The sequence below is a fragment of the Ornithodoros turicata genome, chromosome 6 (genome assembly GCF_037126465.1).
Source record: "Ornithodoros turicata isolate Travis chromosome 6, ASM3712646v1, whole genome shotgun sequence".
Classification (NCBI taxonomy): domain Eukaryota; kingdom Metazoa; phylum Arthropoda; class Arachnida; order Ixodida; family Argasidae; genus Ornithodoros; species Ornithodoros turicata.
Window position 1 is genome coordinate 32619471 of NC_088206.1, and position 21757 is coordinate 32641227.

At 45.2% G+C, this 21757-nt stretch overlaps 1 protein-coding gene across 5 annotated transcripts in view; it reads left to right on the top strand.

Annotated features, from left to right (window-relative positions):
- The first annotated feature begins 12395 nt into the window (after positions 1-12395).
- Positions 12396-21757, top strand: part of LOC135396516 (laminin subunit beta-1-like) — a 157271-nt gene continuing 147909 nt past the window's right edge. For 2 of the 5 annotated variants that reach the window (XM_064627529.1, XM_064627533.1), the window contains exons 1-2: positions 12482-12619; positions 14228-14346. In XM_064627529.1, coding sequence (XP_064483599.1) covers positions 14271-14346 — 76 coding nt within the window. In that variant the 5' untranslated portion in view covers positions 12482-12619; positions 14228-14270. The other 3 variants (XM_064627532.1, XM_064627531.1, XM_064627530.1) reach the window with 3 other exon arrangements.

Here is a 21757-nt window from a genome sequence, read left to right on the forward strand (position 1 = left end):
TGATGGTCCGCAGGTATGGTCAGTGAACTGTATTCGGCACGTCAATGAAGTCACTGCAAGAGAGATGACTCACATAAAATAAAATACTACCTGTAGAACGATTCGGCCTCACGTACAGTGTGCTCTCACACCTGGACATTTATACACTTCGTGGCAATGAAATCGGTATATAGACACTTTGAACTGCCGAAACCGTTGTCCTGCCTGACCTTTCGAGCACCGTCGAGTTTTTGATACACTCCGGTTCCGGAGTAGGATCGCAGATCTCTACGACGATCCCAAAGGAACTGCGCATGGGTGCGTGCGTTTCTTCCACGTTTAGCATAGAGCGTGACTCTCGTGATATTCACGTTGTTCGGCCCACGTCGTATAGACGATATCAAACCAAACAAACGATTCTTCAAGTCGAGAAAGCCCTTTGGTATCAGTGCTCAAAGGGAAAGCAGGCCCGCGTACCGCCGAACTGTTGGATGCACGAAACATGCCACCAAAGAGGGTTCGCGCCGGTTGAAGCCGACTGTGAGCGGTTGAATGTAGAACCCAGTGCACTGCTGCGTGGATGGGAAGCGGACTGAAGAGAGGTGTCGGCCGTTTCAACAATCACGGCTACCCATGGGCGTTCCCAGGATTTTTTTCCAGGGGGAAGGGGGAAAGTGCCAGGGGAGGCAAGCGTGCTATCTCCTACCACCTCTTTTTCTGGAGGCGGACGTTGCGGACTGTGCGGGTGCTCAGAGGTTCTTATTATGACATCTGAAAATAATCATTACGACTTATGTCTAAAGTAGAAAGTAAAAAATGGACACTTAGCTCGCACTGGTGCGACCAGTTGTTCCGGACGCTTGACGTGTGAAAGCACTGGATGATTCAGAAGATTATTTCAGCACGTGTGTCCTTGAGGTAGCTCGCCAGTGCACACAGCGCAGCGAAAACCCACAAGACAAGGCCTATTCCATTACCTGTTGCAAAAGGATGCCACCGTGTTCACACATTCAGCTGGGAGGTTTAGTGATACATGAACAGCGACCCATCGATAATCAATAAAGGAGTGCTCATAAATATGTACGAAAAACTCTGCAGAAGTGTGCATGCAACTATGCACGAAAATATGCGTTAATTATGCACCTCAAAATATGCATGAAAAATTGTTAATGAAAGTATTGTTTTTCGTCGTTTTTGGTGTGAAGGTATACAACAAAGAAGACATGCGACACAAACATCGTCTGCTTTTTGCACCGTACCACAGTGCACATTGAATAATAATTGAGAACAAATTTACGCGCATCTTAAGTTAGCCCATTTGTGTGAAGGGATGCTGCACGTACAGCAGGGTAGGGCTACTGATAATTTCGACCACCCGGGGTACTTTTGACGTGCTGGAAGCAATGTTCATCGCTCCCACATTGCTACCATTCTCGGCCAGGTTTGAACCCGTGATCATGAGCTCAGCAAGTGAACACGTTACCAACAGAGCAACTGAGGCCGGCAGTGCAGATTGAAATGCGAACGCGGTAATTTTCCTAACCGTATACAGAAAGCGAAGAAGCAGAGTACGGCCCACCAGACTCAGACGCCATGCTGCTTACACCAGTGCATCTGGAAATACAGCAAGACATACACACACACACACGCACACACAAAGGCAATTGGAGCAGATGGAAATATCCCAAAATACGCTTTGCGAGTATTTTCCGTATATACCGTAACGTACGAAACATTCATTTATACGCACTATAGAATCCACTAATCGGCCCCGGACCATGACCAAACGTGCTTCTATCGTAGAGATACGACACTATATCGAGAGAGAGAGAGAGAGAGAGAGAAAACAAAATACGCCGTTTCACTGCCAGATATTTGCAATGCACCCCAAGTTCAAACAGCCCAGTTTAAAAGCCCCAGTTGAAACAGCAGCATATCGAAACCTCTCGAGTGGGGAAAAAAAAAGGGAAATCTCAACGCACGCAGAAAAACAGGGGCGAAGTCACGATACTCCCCTGCACCCTCTATTGGCACATGCCTCCTTCCCATCATGGGATCCCGGTCATTCCCCGATGCAGCGAAACCGCCAACCGAGCACCGACGAGCAGTTTCATCACCCATCCCGCCTCCCTCCACACAACCGCCACCTTCCACATACGTAGCAGAAGACGGAAATATGCCAGCTCTATGAGCAGCCGTGTAGCGACAAGAAAGTTGATATAGCCACCGGATGCCAAGGCCAAGACCTGCCATGCCTTTTCTAGTGTAACGATATCAGCAGTTGCTCGGCGCGTTGCGCAACAACCCGCAAACTAGGAGGGCAGCGGCATACCAGCTGCGACGCCACTCGCCACTCTTCACCTTACGCAACTGGTATTTGCATTCACGCTTTCAGTACAACCCTATCACCACCCCGCCCCGCCAAGCCCTGCCCACCTTTGCGACACCACAAGCAACACAACATCTGTTTAATTTACGAACGTTACTGTAAACGGCCGCCACCCAAAAGATGACATCTGCACAGGAGCCGGGACGTACGATCACGGAAGCCCCGAAGCCAAGTCGTCGCCGAAGCGCAAGCATGCGCAGTATACAAGGCCCTCAGTCTCATAACCGGTCCCTGCAGTTCAGATTCGAAGTCCATCATACACAATGAAGTTGAACTCAGAACGAGTTCTGAAGTTGAATTCTGACCCATGATATATGATGGGCTCTGATGTCTCATGATGGGCAATGATGTGATGGACTGTGATGTTGAATGATGGGTTATGATGTGATGAGCTGTGATGGTGACGTTGAGTGATGGGTTATGATGTGATGGGCTGTGACGGTGACGTCGAATGATGGGTTATGATGTGATGGGCTGTGATGGTGATGTGATGTTATGGGCTGTGGGCTAGGCCGGACATGATATGATGTTGAATGAATATTTCGAAAAATGCCGACCTATGCCTGCCGGTAGTTGAGTCGCGGCACCATATCACCAATTGGTCAGCTTAGGGCGCCTCGTTGTGTTCCCAGCGCGACATAGACGAAATTATCAAAAACGTGCACACCAGCCCTTTAAGTGCAACCTGCCGGTAGTTGTGTCGCTGTCACCATATCACCAAGTAATTAGTCAGCTTGGTACGCTTCAGCTGTGTTCCGAGCGCGATATAGACGAAATTGCTAAAAACGTGCACACCAACCCTTTAAAGTGCATCCTTCCGGTAGTTGAGTCGCTGCCACCATAAATCCAAGTAATCAGTCTGCTCAGGACGCTTCGCTGTGTTCCCAGCGTAACATAGACGAGATTGCTAAAAACGTGTACACCAGCCCTTTAAAGGGAGACTTTGCAAGGATTCGAAAAAAAAATAGGTGAGCATCATACCGAACACGGGCCGCTCCCTTTATACCGAATACAACATTCGCATTCATTTTGTGCGAGTAATTAATTCGTAAATGATGACAATAGCAAACCGAAACCAAAATGCAAAGCGCACCGCGATTCACCCGGAGGAAGATACTGACGTCACCCAGCATTGTCGTCTGCTACAAAGCTTGCATTCTTCCATGACGGGTGACATCAGCAGTGTTGCTTTCAGCCCAGCGCCCCCTTGTTTCACAGAGGCGAAAGGCTCACTTGGTAATAATTCGTTCGAATAAAATCTCCGCACTTTGGGAACGCGATTCTTCCTATGTATTGTGACGGTCAGATATATTTCGGACTCGCCATTTTTGAGTGCGCGGGAACTCATGAACGTGCCGAGCTATTTTGGGGAAGCTTCCCTCTCCTACACCTCTGGATGAAAGCAAGAGTGAAGGCCGCTTTCCCGGAGTCCCGAAGGTCATAGGCGAAAGTGGACCATGAATGAGGTCACCGACGGCTACATAAGCCGACTCCCAACAAAGGACTGGAAAGAGAGGAATTTGGCCAGTCAGTCTGTCAGGCTCGGCGACGGAAGACTGCTACTGTCTGCTGCTGCTTCTGTCGTGATCGACTCGTCGTTCCCCAAGGCGTCTACGGGATTCGAGACTTCGTTCGACAACGTTCCACTGGTGCGCCATCGACCCTACGACAGCTTCTGCACGGGTACTCCGGCCCAACCTGCCATCCCGCCTCAGATCTCGAGAGAAGACTACAAGACGGTGAGCTTCCCCGAGCGGCGTGTTCTCACTCCATAGACTGTCGCGTGTGTAGCCTAATTGTCCCATCCAATTTGTATATACCGTCTGTAAATAGCCAGGGTCATTAAACCCTTATTTATTTGTGCTTTTGTGGTCCGGAGTCTTCCTTTGCCTTGTGCTGGGTCCCGCCATTCTCTATATATTGTGCTCCGTCAACCCCTTTATCTGGTGACGTCACAGTATGTTACTGACACCCCAAGGGTTACTGCTATGTCACAATGTACAGGGTGTCCCAGAAAACGTGTCATTGAATTATAATAAAAAAACTACGACACCTAGAATCATGCGGTCAACGGCATTTGTTCTTATTTGGTTTTTGCCACCTTGTAAAGTTAATGTCATGTACCCCAAGTTTAATTATGCAAATATTTGCGAAGCGAACTCAGAAATTTGCCAAGGGAAGGTCACTTTTTTACCCCACCAATATGAAGAGCGTGCCGAATTCACTCAAATTCACGATAATTGACAGTGATATTCACGAGCTGTCCCATCGGAAAAAATAGCCGAATATCATGCTTTTCGGAGCACCGGACCATAACGCGCGATGTCTTTCTGAGCGCAATCGCTCGCAGTCCGACGAAAGGAGGTTCCGAAGCCAGCCCACAGAGTGACAGTAGAAAAAGTAACAGCTCCTAAAATTGGGAGAGGGAAAGCATTATCCCAGCGAAAATCGGACATGATAAGCCATGCCTGCGTTATCTCTTTCTGCGATGCCGGGGTGGGCTGGGTTTCCAACCTCTTTTCGTCGGACTAACACAGATTTCGCTGAAAAATTCATCGTGCGCTATTCTGTACGACCTCCGTAGAGCATGATGTTCGGCTATTTTTTCCGATGGGATAGCTCCTGAATATCCCTGTCAATTATCATTAATTTGAGTAAATTAGACACGCTCTTCACATTGGTGGGGTAAAAAAGTGACCTTTACTAGGCAAATTTCCGACTTAAGCTCGCAAAAATTTACATAATTAAACTTACGTTACACGACATTCACATGAGGACGTGGCAAAAACCCAGTAAGAACAAATACCGTTGACCGCATGAATCTAGGTGGTGCAGTTTTTTTATTATAATTCAATGACACGTTTTCTGGGACACCCTGTATGTGGTGACTTTGTTGCGGAGTCCCACTTTAAAGTGCATCCTGCCAGTAGTTGAGTCACTGTCACCATAAATTCAAGTAATCAGTCAGCTCAGGACGCTTCTCTGTGTTCCCAGCGTGACATAGACGAAATTGGTAAAAACGTGAACACCACTCCTTTAAACTGCACCATGCCTATATGTACCCTTTTCAGGTGGATGAGCCGCAAACACAAAAAAAGCGGTCCATGCCAATCTTTCCTTCTAGTTTTTTTTTTTTTTTTTCATCAATAAATAGATACCCTGTCCACCGCGCACACACAAAAAAAGTAAAATGCATTATAACTGCTGTCAGTCATATAAGAGCCTTCATACAGTTTTACAACTGCTTGAGTGTTAAACCGTATGAGGGCTCATCCATCCAAGGCCTCATGCCTTGAGCGCCGTGGATAGGCTTCGTGTTCCTGAAGGTCTCACGTGTGAGTGCCTTCATAATTTGCGCCGGTCTCGCATGCGTCATTGGACCTCATTTCTGAATGCGCTCATACTGACCTCACACTCCTCGGGCCCCACCAGTGACTTCACTCACACAAACCTGGCGCCCCTCAGACCTCATAAGTGCACTCACACAAGGTTTCATCGCAGGCTTTCCCTCACTCACCCTCACCTCAAAGGCATGAGGCGAGAGTGAGGAGCTCTCATGAGTGAGTTCGCCCAGCTATGACCCCCTGGCGATGTGCACAGGGTCTATACGCTGATGAGTGTGCATTTTGATAGCAAGCCACAATCAGCTGGACAGTCTCATTTATCGTCTGCGCTATATCACATAGCTTTAACGAATCATGTTCAAACAATCATTTACTTTCTAGAAATAAACTTAAATATACCCAGCCTAACCTCTAGTTATGTAACATGGGCTACGTACAGGTCAAAGTTCTATTGAAATACTCTACGTGGGCAGTTCTTCTGGAACGGTCCAATGGGTCAATGCGCCTGGGTCATTCGAGAAGGGCGTTTCGAGGGAGGTAGTCCGTTTGAGTAAAGTCATTTCCAGAAGGGAGAAGGGAGAATCGAGAACGGGTAGTTTCGATAACCAACCCAACAGGAAGAACAGATGCGACCCGCAAGCGGTGCAGCGAATGTAATCGCTTTTATGTTCCTCATTGAATGGATGCAGCTTTTATTGTTCATTAACATCAATGTATATGTCTTCCAATTTCAACGAATCCGGAGGGCGAATTGTAGCACTTGATGTGCTATGACCCGTTTCATCAGCTGTCCACAACGACGTTCCTGTATTTTGGGGGGAATATCTATCTGCCGGCAGGGCCGGCGAGAGAAATTACGGGCCCCCTTCTCACGTCTCGGTAACACAGTCCAAGTATTTCTTCTCTATATGATTACGATAGGCCTTGGGTCACGCAGGCTTCTCGGGTGGCTCGGGCCCTGGGGCGCATCCCCGGCTCCCCCACCTTCTCGCCGGCCCTCCTGCCGGGTCATGTGACCATCTCTTCCCTCTCCTATCTATTTATTTATTTATTTATTTTACCCTCAAGGCCCGTTGGGCAAATCCTTCGGTTCCTTGCGCGCGGACGGGTGGGAAACCACTAGAGTGCATGCACCACTGTGTGCCGCGTATGACAGTACTTTTGGTAGCTTCTCTCAGTCTTGGAAAGTAGCTTAGTAGCAAAAACGACTTATTCTTTTCCAGGAAGCAACTCTCTCAACTAAGATAGTAACGAGTTACGGTAGCTAAATCCGTTCCCTTAGGACCACATGTCTTTACAATAATTTTGGAGCACTGCCTGTAAGTGTGGGTCTTTTTTATGTGATCAACACTAGGGGATTTATTGCTTCCAGTCAAACGTTCAGAAGGCGTTCAGATTTTCTTCCATTGTTCCCGTTTGCTGTTCACGCGGAGTCTGTTTAAAGTAGCCGGATATTACGACGTCTTCCACAACATGTTTAAAGACAATATTAGTAGTGTTCATTACAGAAGTTCATAATTTACACAATGAACTTCATAACACAGATCTTTTTATCAACAAAGGAAACTTTTGAAATGTAGTTGTCGGAAAAGCCAGACAACGGCGGGATTCCGCCGCCGCAACTGGACCGCCACTGCACCGCCTACGAATGTCTGCAGGAACCCGGGAAATACGTTCCTTCGCAACGTAATGTTCTGCGTGAGGCCATATTGTCTGTGGGTTAGTGTTTCGTGTAACTGCTTTACTATCACATGTGTATCGACATTTGCATGGCGTTATAGCGAATATTTAATTATATTACGCGTACTTTTTCCCTACACTAAAAACGCGAACGCGGCGCGGTAAACTCTTGCCGCTGTGCGGGAAAAGCCACCTCCGCGTTCCGCTTTTTGGCGATCGGGGGGGGGGGGGGCGGTGATGTAGGGGGAAGGTGCGGTCTTCAGCTGCTCTGAAGTGGCGGCTCGGTGCACCCAGGGGAGGAGAAGGGGGAGGGTGAAAGAGGGAGGGGAGAGAGGTGGTACAGGAGAGGGAGAGGCGTGCTAACCCTCTTGCCCTGGGATTTGGGTAGTCCAAGAGGACTACCCACCACAGAAAACATGCGAGCATCCCTCAGTAGTCTTCATTGGGAAGCTCCCTGTACCACGGTAACCGCCAGGATTATTGGCGAAGTTACCCCATGATTGGCGATCGCGCAGTGCACGCAGTGCACGATTTTTAGCGGCATCCGCACATGGTCGACCAATCACGAAGTAAACGGAAGTTGCGTGCGTTCTTGTTTTCTTCCGGCCTCCCGCACGGGAAGCATTGACGGCGTCGTTGACTAGAAGGTATGTCGCAGTGATGCTCACGTTTTTCAGACGGCGAATTTATGACGGAAATAAAATGTTATTGCTGCCTACATTATAGAGCGTTGCATTAAAATGACTTTTCGGGTAGACACTGGAATAAAATTTGGGAGTGTAGGTAAGTAAAGTGTAAGATATTGACTGTCATAGTGTCAGAAAGTTGAAAGCTAAACATTGTTCACAAGGAAAGAATGCGCTATCGCCACAGCGAGTGAACCCAAAGCATGCGTTTCTTGCGTCTGCGATGTTGATTTCGCAAAAGCTCGGATGTAAGAATACAGTCAGTAGCTCGACTTCGCTGTCGATCGCCGTCTTGTCAAGCTTTCGCTGTGGAGAGTAGCGGGCGGATGCAGTATAGCTGGGGCGGCATGCATACGCATCAGCTTGCGGCAGGCGGTTGCGCACCAGGGTGTCGAACCGAAACGTTTTTCGTTCCGGTTTTCGTTCCGGTTACATCATAAACGATCCGGTACCGGTTCTGCTCCGGAGCAAAAAAATAACGGTTCATACCGGTTTTTAACCGGTTCCAGTTCTGCTGGGAATATTCATCCCCACAAAACAAAAGAAATCAATTTTACAAAATGTAAACCCGTTTATTCCGCATACATGGTATTTAATATTAGTAGACAGCTGTGAAATTTATAGCTCCTGGTTCCTGTAATTCCCAGAATTGCGGGACACCTACTCTTAAAGTTGGCTTAACCTGCGAACTCGATGCCCTCCATTGAAGCTATACATTCCGTCTGCTTTCCATAAAATACCCATTAATACTGAGGGTTTGAAAAAAGTGTCCACATCTCGGCGTGACGGCAGAAGGTTCCTCGATTGTCCACAAGTGGATTGGTAGCTTGAGACCGTCACACTTTTTTTCCTGAGAGACTTATTTTCGCCGTGTTGGCTTCATGGCAGAATACATTGGCGTGTCTTAATCCTTTGATTACGTCAAAACTAGGGCTTCCCCAAAAAGTGTCCACATTGGACATGAAAGACTGGCCTGTCTTGTGCGCTCTGCAACTTTATGCGCAGTTGAAGGAGGTCCTAATTTTTTTCCCACGACGAAAAACGTACACGATAGGCCGGTCTCGTGGTATAGTGAGCGCGTTGCGGATTTGAGTTCTTGGGTTCAATCCTTGGTGTGTCGCTTTTTTTTTTATACACATATCATATAGTATTTTTTTATTTCATTTCTTAGAATTCATGTACATTTGCTCATAAAATTTGCTTTGCCTGCCTGCAGATCACTACCGTAGGCGCGACGTAATTTAGTAGTTTCGATAAGATAGCACAGTATAGGATTAGTTCATGCCTGTCCCTGTAGAAGCAGAACGGCTGAACATTCGCTAATATGACTCTTTCGTTAACTAGCTTAACTTGCGTCGTTGCAGCCCCTGTGTGTCGGCGACAGCTCAGCCTCTAGCGCATTGGTACTGATTGACGAACAGCAGGTCTGCAATAGCGATCTCTGGACGTCCCTGTCTACTCTTTTTTAATTGCAATAGAAAATATTCTCGAGTACATCGTTCATATTAATTTCCACTAAAGGTTACACTAAGGCCATAGCTGCTTTTGCATCATGAAATTGTTCACAAATAGACCAATCTATCTACCGTGGCGTCGCTCATGATCATAGTAGGCGCCACCAATTATTAATATTAAGATCATGCCTTTCTCATGCGGACCAATAATTTCGATTCACGAGCTTCTATAGCGCGATTTTTGATTTCGCAACGACATTCAACCAACAGAAAAGGCTTGATGCACATTTCAATTCTGAGCCACGCGTTGCGTTTTTTTTTTGTTTTTTTTTTAACCTGAGCACGAGCTCTCGCGCGTGCCCCGCGTGCCCACAGTGTTATTGCTGTGCAGATGACGTTAAAAGTTCTCTTTCTTATCTCTCCTCCTCGTCCCTCCCCGAATTTTTCCTCCTCCCATATCCTCGTGCAAATCTGTCAAGTCGGCTTTCTTGCATGATTGTCTGCTATCCCGCGAAGCCGGCTTTCTGTGTCGTGTCCCTGAATTCTGGTCATACTGTCTGTTCAAATGGGCTTTCTCCTTTCTTGAAGCACATGCTACAAACGGACTTGTTTGTCGTGATGTCATACGTTTCCTGCTGGGTTGGAGCGATCGCGTCCCATCCGAATGTCTGTTGCTACTGTCTAGCCAGCAAGCACCACCGCACGAGTACGACGCAAATCGAGGAACACCTTCACTCACAAACGCGCTCGACGGCTCCGTCTTATTTTCTTCGTGTCCTGTCCACAAAAGAGTTACCACATTGCACGGGCTTGCCCTCGCGTATACGTAAATGTATTCAACTTAGCTGCTCTAAAACAAGGGACGCGTTGCGCGACATTACCGGTAAAGAAGCCGTTATGCAGCCCCCTTGGGTCGCTGTTTAGTTGAGTAGAGTTTGGGGGGATCAAATTAAAACGAACACTACGGCACATTGCTAGAGAGTCACATGTACCTCGAAGTCTGTGTGCGTGCGCGAACGATAAACCATTACAAAGGGAGCCTAAGGGTCATACTATACTGACATACATTCCACATGACATGACTTCAGAGCACACGACGTCTGTTTCATTCGCCTATCCGTAGTCCAAACCGGCGAAGTTCTTTCTTGGACCGAAAACCGTTAAATATATTTTTCGGTTTCCCTCCTGAGCGAAAAAAACGTATACGGTTTCGATTCCGTTCCGGTTCGCCCCAAAATAGCGTTTTTTTTTTCGGTTTTCGGTTCCGGTTTTCGGTTCGCTCCGACACACTGTTGCGCACATCTCTGCCGCATGTGGGTACGCGGCCTAAAAGTTGCTTTTGTTCGTCGCACAAGTAGAGTGTCCTTATTTGGGACAGAGTCACCTGTTTCAAGACTGTCGATATGTTATTTACTGAGGACCAGTGGCGTAGCCAGACCTCCATGGTAGGGGGGCTCGATACGGAAACTCGCCCCCCCCCCCGCAGATCCTGTGTCGGCAACACACACATACTTGTGCACACTGCAAACTGAGGATTAAAAAAAGGAACGAAAATAGTTGATTTAGACGTTCACAGAAGGATTACATGTATTAGGCTGTCATGACCAATGAGGTGGTGTCACGAGAGTGAAAGTATTTTGAAAAGCTCATACTTTGAAAACCATTCAAGAGTGCTTCTTAGATAGACGCCATAAACTGCAACTTTCGCGATCGTTACACTAGTCCCCCCACATATATTATGTTCTCGGATTTGCACGATTTGTGTGGGTAGGTCCGTGGCAGGTAGGGGGGGCTCTAGCCCCCCCCCCCCCCCCCCCCCATGGCTACGCCACTGCTGAGGACGGTGTTCTTTCGTAGAGGTGAGACCGTATTGCCGCGGTGGTGTACGCAAGGTAACGCTGTTCGATGTCTTTTGCTCTAGTTGACGTTTCAGAGTAGAACTCGAACGTAGTTGTGGGAAGTTTGAGCACAGTTGGAATTCCCTTGAAGACAACCAACTTGAACAGAGAAACCTCACACTGCTGCGCGTTCACACAGAGAATAACATGCGCTTCCGCACTGCCCCTTCGGTATTTATGGAAGTCGTCTATTCTATTCTATACAAATATACCATTCGTAAAACTAACCTGTTTTTGTGTGTCTAATTGTTAACTATACTGATACATTATTCATATAACGAATCATAACAAAGAGAGCTGCTTCGCATGCACTGTACACAACTTGCGCTTCTGGTCATCTACCTTACGATATGCGATGCGTCGCAATCTAATAAACGTATCAACTAAATAATAATGAAGATCCTGTCTTTACGCCGCGAGACAACTATGATCACACTGCGACGCCACAGTGGTTGGTCGTGGGTTAATTTTCCCACCTGGGGGAAGATGGCACGTCTAGGCAACTTGTACCCTGCCACCAAGATACAGGCGTTATCGGCGGGGATCCAATCCAAATCAATAGGCGGACACGCTTCCAAACTGCTCCACCGCGGCCACAAATGGTAGAACCTGAGCCAGGTACTGTCACAGGCAGGGCCGACGAGAGGGGTGCAGCCGGGGATGGCGCCCGGGCCTCTTCAAGGACCCGCACGACCCAAGGCCCGTCGTAACGTATAAAGAAGAAACATAGGACTATGTTATCGAGACGAAGAGTGGCTCGGGCATGACTCAACTCCGGTTCCCGTAATTTCTCTCGTCGATCCTGGTTACAGATTTCTTCTGCCTAACCTTAAGTTACAGTGCAACCAAGGAGCACCACAGTCTGTGACGCCAAGCCACGCCCCAATGATTACGATTTCGCTTACAAATGGCTTACAACAGAACTCACACAAAAAAAGAGTAGAAGCACCGTCGCTTCCCGACCCGACTTTCCCACCGTGGGTGGTCGCATCAGTATATCAGTGGCGCCGTCTTCCCGCGACCGTTGGAACTACCCTCCAGACTGGTGAGTCTCGTCACGAGCGGTGTGTGGAGTCTCCGTGCTGTCTTTTTCCGCGCTAAATTTCTATTTAGTTCAGGGTTCAGTTTTGTTTTCTGTCATTTCTCTCTGTTGTGCGCGTTATCAACAAAATAACGGATGAACGCATCGGTAAGTATGTCTTTGCCCTTTCGAGATATGCATGTGTATTTCCCTATCTCTGTCGTGTTTCGTCTGGGCCTGGGTGAGCTCTTCAGTTGTTTCCCTTTCTGCTGTGTTTTTGTTCGTTGTTCTCGAACTTTTTGGCTATCTGTTCCTAAGTACAACACTGCTTAATGACCCAACTTCTGTACCCGTAGTTGCAAAACATTATCGTGGGTCTCGTTTCTTTTTGACGTGCGGAGCTTGGCACATATACTCCCACATGCATTAGGAAGTAGAATCCTATATATGGACAGAGCTCGAAGGGCGCGTCCCGGCGTGAGGGCTGTGGATTTTTTAAAGGAGACAGTAGAATACATGCTGCAATCGGTGAAATCTGTATATTTCTCCACTGTGTCTCCAAGCAAATAAACTGACATGTTACCTCAACACACGAAGTGGATATTCTGTGTAACATAAAAGTCGGATGCAAGCAATGAAGTGGTGTAGATACGATAAGGTAACGTTTCCTTGACTCGTTCCCTGTGTACTCGTCTTCTGTGTCCACTTTTTCCCTCAGTATCAAGACGATATCGTAGATACCCTGTCGATAGCATCGAGCAGTTGTCTCTTAGCAATGGTTTGAGCATGTCTGAAGTACACGCGGACAACATTCAGTGTATTTTTCTAATTATTTTTGTGGAAATATAAATACAACCTGTCAGTGAGCTGCTTTATGTACTACAGAGGAAAAATTACCACAGAGTTGCTTGTAATTGCAAGGGACGTGAATTGTGCTGCTCAATAAAGCCCAACACCATAACCTCATCTTCATGCGTCTCCGTTAACGCAATAATAATAAAGGAAAATAGTATGCGCGTTGTACATGCGAAAAACTGCACATTGCTTGGTTGGCTCTTCATTTCCAATGGATAGTCGCAAATCCGAATTTTTTTCTTTTTTCCGTTTACAATCAGTGTCCCACTGGACGTCCGCAGCGTTGTACAACTTCGACGTTTGTCAAATGACACGAGAAAAAACAACAACAACAACAAAGAACCAAACGAAAAAGAACAGTGCCGTAATTGCTGGCCAATTTGTTAGGATTTATCTGATTTATCAGCAGACACCAACATTGTGATATCGAAGCTCAGTTTACCAATCTTGTCCAGTCAGGAAGCGATCATTTTACACGAGATTTGATTCCGTTCAACAGCCAGCAGACAGTTTCAGATATCAGACTATCAGTAACGGTACTCTGCAGGCAGCTATTGCGGAGGAATTGGCCAGCCCTTTTTGGATGCACACGTAGGATGAATGTGCGTTATGAGGTGGGGGGGATGTCGGTCTAGCTGTCTCTCTTTTCTTTTCCTTTTTTTTTTTTTTTTTTTTTTTTACGCGAAGATCAGTTTTCAGTGGGTAACGTAATCTGTGTGGGTAAAACCCCTTAGCCTTGAAAAAGCAGCATTTGGGCTGCGTCTGCATCCTGTCAGTGTGTCCCTCGGTGGAAGCACTGCGACCCGCCGTTGGGTTACAGAACGTGCTCGTGAAAGAGTTTTTCATTTTTGTGCTGTAGTAATCGGTATGAGAGACCCGCAAGAAGAACAAAGTGGCATAGTGCTCTTGTCTTATTTTCAGGGGTTGTAACAAAGTAACCTATTATTTTGAACTGGGGATCGCAATGACTTGCTGGGAGACAAAATGTGTTCTCCATGCCCTGGCTGCACTACTGGTGGTTTCTCTAGTCGACTGTGCTGGTAAGTTTTATAGTGCTGATTATCTTTTTTTCATGATTTGTACTAATGTTGATAGGTGTCTGCACATTCTTTTGAAAGGTATATTTTGCCAAGTGTCTGTTGCAGCAGCAGTTATTTTATTTAACTGCATCCCATGGTGGGACTGTTGCTTCCCTTCTGACTTTTCAGCCCTATATGTAATCTCACCTTGTTCACTAATCTCTTTTGAATAATCTATGGTGCTTCTGGCAATTTTGTCTCCATATCACACAAAGCCAATATTGTACTTGTATGATTCACCTGTTTTTGCCCAAGCTGTCCTAATTTCACAGCCTAACCCCACCGTCACATTTTGTGGGCTGGGTGCCTTCAAGCAACCTGTTCTTTCCTCCTTGTGCTTGCTTGCTTAATAGGTGTTCAGTGCAATTATGAGTATTCCCATAGAACATTTTCTACTGAACAAGAATTTCTGCTCATGCAATCAGTGGAAACACATCTATGTGGCAGGAACATCCTAAGAAATTAAATTCCCACAGACAACAAACTAGTAGCTACACGAAAAATATGTGAGTGCCGCAAACTATGTTACTGTGGATTATGTTCTTTTCCATTTGACCCTAATTCAATTAAAGGTTGTAAACCATAGAAAATAATTTTTATTTACAAATTAATTGATTTGATGTTTCAACAAAAAATAATTTTAATTGAAGTAATCATGTGCGTGCTTTACATGTGATTGTCTATGCTGATCTTCGATATTTGGTGCTTTCAGAATACCAAATCCATATTTTCCTAATGACATGATCCTGTTTGACAGAGTTCTCTTGCAGTTTGTGTAAACATGGTAATTTCAAAGCAGCCGCATGCCGCGCATGGTAGAAAACATAATGTGTTTCTTGTAAGATGTTAGCAAGAATGCTTTGTTGTATAATGCCATTAGTGGAGAGCTTTCATGTTCCAAAGGCAGGTGTGCTTGTCTGCATCTACAATAGAAATTCCAGGAACAGGGATGTTATTAGATGTCTGCAGCACTGAAGGATGGACCAATTTGGGAGCCGTCAACTCATGTCTGGCTTTGTCATTCAGTAATGATTTACATTAAGTCTCAACACATCCAAATTTGCAGGTGGTTCCACTGAGCATCTTGTGCCTGATGTCTGTACTTAAGATTTGGAACCTGTACGGGGGCAAGGACAACCGTGTACACAAAAATTATATAAAAAGATCAGGCAAAAGATTAGGCAGATCCAGACACGCGGTTTTGGGGGGGTGCCTTTGTCGAAGTGCATAGTGGGAGAGGGAAGATACAATGTATAAACTGACATTCTTTGGGGGGGGGGGGCAATTGCCAATCTCCCCCCTCCTCTTGGATCCACCAATGTGGACATCACATAGGCCAATAGTCATGAAGGTGACCGCTCATCTCATACCAAGAGTACAACTCAGGCCAAGCAACTTACACCATACTCAACTCATACCGGGCAACTTACACCACACTCAACTCATACCAGGCAACTCGTAGCACAATCAACTTGTATCAGGACAACTCAAACGAAGACAACTCGTACCAAGACACCTGATACCAAGACAACTCATACCGGGACAACTCGTACCAGGACAAATCATACCACACTCATCTCTTACCGATTCAAGTCGTGCCGGGAAAGACCTATGAGGAAAAAAATATCACTGAATATGACTTATAGTGAAGAAACTGTATGAATCCCACAAATAACATTTACTGAAGCACACTGAAGGGTCGTTGATGCGCACTACGTGGGAAGTAGGAATTTTGAAAAGAAACCAAATGGAAATTGCCCCACATTTCTGTCATCACATGGAATACTAAGACACTCATAATTTGAGTAGGTGAACGGCCTCAACCTGTACTCCAGCTCATCACAGTGCTATCCGCTAGGGGTTCATTGGCAGGCTTCTCCAGGCGTTGTTTTCCTGATGCCTTTTTAATTTCTGATTTGATTTAGCCGCTCTATTGCGGACCAAAGCTCATGCTCCGCTTAACTCATACTAGTCTCCGAAGTGAGATCAAATACGAGATCAAATGCTCCGAAGAAAATACGCAAAGTTCAGAACTTAAGTTTTTCCCCCGGTTCTACTAAGTTCGTATGGCCAGCATGAACGATGGGTTGTTAATCCTTGGCTGGCACGTGTCGCTCCAGTACAGTGGAGATGTGTGGGGTCTCCTCTAAAGGAGATGTCTTGTCTTTTCTAGCAGAATTGCCATTGAGAACATTCTAAACTGATATCAGTGATGCATACAACACAAAACCCTTGCACCTGGCTTCCACTACACATTGCTTTCTGAATGGGATTTCGAAATTGATGGACAAAAAAATTAGCAATGAAGTGTCAATCTTGTTGAACAAAGACCTTGCTGTGAATAACATGCGAATACGCTGTCGTAACAGAACATGGAAAGTGAAGACGACTATGTCTTAAGAAAATAATTGGTCTGCAAGATTCAATTCAGAAATTAAAAAGGCATAATGAAGCGTGCCAATGGACCCCTTGCGGGTGGCATTGTGATGAACCAGAATACGGGTTGAGTCCGTCCACCTACTCAAATGACTAGTGCCTTACTATTCCATAATGTGGAAACGTGGGACAATTCCCATTGGGTTTCTTTCCAAAATTTCTTATTTCCCATGTATTGCGCTTCAACGACTCTTCAGTGTGCTTCGGTAAATGTTATTTGTGGGGTTCATACATTTCCTTCATTATAAGTCACATTCAGTGATATTTTTTCCCCCTCATACTGTCTTTTTTGGTACGACTTGAATTGGAATGCGATTAGTGTGGTATGGGTTCACTTGGAATGATTTGTCCTGGTATCAGTTGTCTGATATGATTTGTCCTGGTATGAGCTGTCTCGGTATGAGCTGGGGTAGAGCTGTAATGAACACAGTGGTGCAGTTTCAGTTTTCAACTCTTGTTCGTTTTGTGGTTTTAGGTGACAGAGGTACCACATCAAAACATGCAGTCAGTATCATTATGCAACATTGCAGGTGCAAACATCTGCACAGTACATATCAAATGCAAACATTACTTGGGAGCAACAAATCTGCAACTCCTAAATGGGCACTAAGGTGCAAAAATCTCTCTTCTTGACGTGAAAGACTCCGTCGTCATGACAATAATGCAAAAGGAACAAGATTCACCCGTTGCGCCGTTTGAAATTTAAAAAGGGAATAAAGGTGCCATTTTGTAGGTTTCTCTTTCCTTCCTCCGAATCGGCACGAAACGTCAAGGGTACGTCGACCCCAGCGCATCCAATTGTCAAAGGAAATATATTGCAGGAACTACCCCTTCCTGCATTTCTTTGTCCAATCAATGTGGCACAAGAGGAGCTCTGACTTGGCTGTGATGCATAGGAATGCACGTCAACGGGACGCTTGCATATTCTGTAGTAGCGGAAGCTTTTGCTAATACCGCCATACAAGGTAACAGGAACAGAATCAGCGCATCAACATGGTCAAACATGCTGATTATAGCCAACGCTCGAAAAACGAAACTTTACGAAATGGAGGCTACATGGTGACAGTGAAAAGTCATACCAACTGTGAGCAGAGCAGTACGAATCAGATTGCAGATGCATGCGCAACAAAAGCTAGAGCAATGCTGGGACGGGTATAACAGCGCTGTTACGTGATTATGCATTGCATTGACAGTGTATTTGAAATAATGAGCATTGAGTACAGACATACCTGCTTCCAGTAGCTGTTGAGACCCACAAACACCAACCCCTTTAGAGACCCTTTAATACATTTATTGTTTCATTCCTGCATTGCTGTATTCCTGAAGTCCAGTAGTCTAGCTGGAAGTCCAGAAAAGCTTTACAGAAAATGTGCTTAGAAGATCGTCATCACACCCACAAGCATCTAGCTTTGTAACAGAGTTAAAACTAAAATGGTGGCTTGAGGTGACGAGTTTGCTTTTCCGTCGAGGTTACACAGTATTCTGCTACTTGTTGGTCCTAATATTAAGAATGTACGTCTATTCAAAGTTCTCAATCATTACATCACACTAAAACCACCTTCGAAACTTTGCTTAAGAGGATACATAATAATAGGACAGATACAAAATGAAGAGGACAATGCAAGACTCCTGGTTATGTTTGGCAATACTTGTTTGCCCAGGAAAAACTTGAAAAGATACGTCGCAATCTTCTTGTTGGTGTCTGCTTTCTTTGTTACTCATAAACACAGTTGGCGTATCCTGTCTGCACTAGCAGAGCATGCATGTAAATACTTTTTAGATTTTTAAAGGCCTTAACACCTACTAAGCAAAAATCGTGCAGCTGCTAATATGAATGAGGCCCTCATGAACTTCCTTTTCAAGTTCATTGTGCTTCTACGAGGTTTACAAGATGCTTTTCAATCTGTCTCACAAAATGCGTCTCGATTCCTATCCACTGTCCTGAGAAAGAAACAACGTGGAATCACAATACATTGTCAGTGATGGACATCTGAGACTATTAAGAGTAAAATACCAATTTCAGCTGATTGGGAATACTCACCAGTTGTTTTAATTAAGCAATAATGCGAGGATGTGACCTAATTAGAGCAACGGACTCCCAAAGAAGGTATGCCGAGGAAGGGGAGGATTTCACTGTGACGTCTGCACAGGCACAGGAAGTTGCCATTTGATTCAATTAGGCCTGTCGTTTCAAGTTTCAGCTCCCCTTACCACCATTATCAAAGCATGAGACAAGAAAAGTCTTGGCTATCTCTTTTGGCTCGGGGAGCATAACGGAAGCAAAGCGCGGAGACGTGACGCTATCACATTTTGCTTCAGAACAAGGCATTAACTTCACTAGCTTGATGCTCAACACTTTTCGTCACATTCCACCGTTGAAACTTTCTCCTTTGTATTTTCTTCCCAAAATTTCAATGCCCCTCCATGGCTTCGGTACTTGCTCCATTGAAGTCTCTCAGGAATAATGCGGTCCTCTTGCTATGATGGAAATAGGGTGAGAATATTTGAAGTCACTGGTCCTGACAACAATATGTATATTTGTGTCTCCTTAAAATTATTGCTGTGATGTAACAGTCTCCCACTATTTTTTGCCCGTTGGTTGTCCTTGGCAGCTTGCTGTTGGTACGGAAACTCCTTTGGGTGTAAGGGATAGGACGAGATCATAAGAGCGAGAGGGACTTCGGATTTGGTGGATTATATAATTGTTTTTTTTGGCCATCCAGCGTTAAAATTTGTTAGTGAAGCCTTTGAAAATCACACTGGATGACCTACTGCCAGAAGCTTGAAGCCTTTGTCTTGTAAGATTATGTGAAAATGAATTAATGAAGCACACATTAATATGACACAATGTGAACAGCATTTTTTGTGCGCCATTTTTCCCACACATTCTGTGTGATCAGGAAAAAAGCTTGGAATATATTATGTAGAGTTCAGATCCCAGGATCCTCATATATTTTCGTGTCCAGAAATCCCGAGATTTCACAAGGTAAAATCCTGGGATTTTGGGATAATAAATTTTGGCTTTCCTGACAAGAAATTGTTGGTGTACATGTGAAAAGGGAAGAGTTGTCTCTTACCAACCTTTGTTCAGGTGACCCTTCCGCAAAATATATCTGTTACAATTTTAAACCGAATCAACTGTGTTGTCCAGGGCACATGACAGGCACATTAGCTGCTGACACAGACCATAGCCGAGAACAGCCATGAAGTAGCGTCAAAACTTCTACGAAACCACAAAATATCTTCCCACCTGTAAGACTACACAAAGTATTTATTTATTTATTTATTTATTTATTATCCACGGGAGGTGGTGGGTTTTGTGGAATGGTTGTGCGACTTGCATCTAACTGCATATTTTTGCCCCCAAAAGCATGTGTACTTTATATAGTAGACTCCATCAATTCAAACTCCAGGGAACCACAGATTTTTTGTTTGAATACCAGAAAACCGCCATCTATCTGGAACTAGCTGTTCACACCACAAAATGCCGTATAGCAGGGTATCTGGATAAATGAAGCTATAGAGGAAATGAGTCTTCAATTGTCAATAATGTCTATGCTTATTTCGGAGGGCATGATAAACTATCCATCGTCATTTGTATAAATTACTGTAGACATTCAGCTGCTGTAAGCCTATGACATTAACTTGAGAAACATTATTCTCCTGCTCAAAACTAAAGTGCTGTTCTTCTTCTTCATGCATCCTTAAGGGTCACAAACGTGTGTTCCCTACGCTTGGATATGAAAAACCTTCATAAATGAGCACTCTTTCTTCTTCTTGCATATTAAGGCGTTGCTTGTCATGCCAATTGCTATTCTCGGACGCCCTGGCCGACAAGAAAATCTGTCGTCGAAATCTGTAAGATCGCCTTTCCTAACGGCATCATATGACGGAACTTCTCAAGGCATGGTACATGGGTATGACAGGAAAGGAAAAAATTCCTCAAAGTTGTCGCCCCTGCTTGATGAAATGTAGGTCGCACACTGTCTCTGACTCAACACCGGACACAACAGCAGCACACTTTGTGCTGGACTTACATTCATTACAAAATCCTCAAATCCACTGATTCATCTATCCGGATCAGTGAAGGCATTTGGTGGGTATTTTCCTTGGCGATTTCTAGAAATCCTTATTCGAATCCGGAAGCTGAATCCTGCATAAATGAAGGCAAATTACATGGACGGCAATCTTGTCTCCACGTCTTTGTTCCAGATCGTGCGGGATTCAGATAAGTGAAGCTCGGATAAAAGGGGATTGACCGTATATGTTGCGAAACAAAATTATGGCTCATTGTACGGGTAGCCGCACATACAAAGCACATCTTTTAACCCTTCCTCTACACAAGCCTGATTATGCTGATTAAGCTGGGACACACATAAAACATTGGTCCCATTACCAAGTCTGTTAATTCAACAGTCTACAAATGAAGAGATATTTAAAAGAAATTTATCTATGGTTGACTGCTGAATCCATACATGAGCCCTCAAAGCAAAATTTGCAGTGCCAGTCAAAGCGAGCAGTTCCTTATGCGACTCTTCTTTACCAGACAGATGCATCTAGAGGTGTAGATTGGGCATGTTGGTTATTGATCTACGTTTGCACTACTAAACTCAAGAGATGGCGTCACCAATGCGAAAGGGGCGTTGGTGGCGAGGGAATAACAAGTATGAATTAGGTAAAGGTGCCATTTAAATTAAGCAACTTTTCAATACATTGAAAATGTAGCGGGCTAAACAGAAGCATGTCTGCGTAGCGTGCAAAAGTATCAGAATTTGCATTAACGAGAGTATATCTGAATTCATTATCATTTAATGTGGCTGTTCACACCGTAAGCTCTTGTATGCATAAGTCCAGGGTTCTTTGGGGTCCTGCGTTTGGGGTCCTGTCAAGTGTGCCGTCGCATGTGGAGGGATAGATAATTAACATAAAGAGGCAG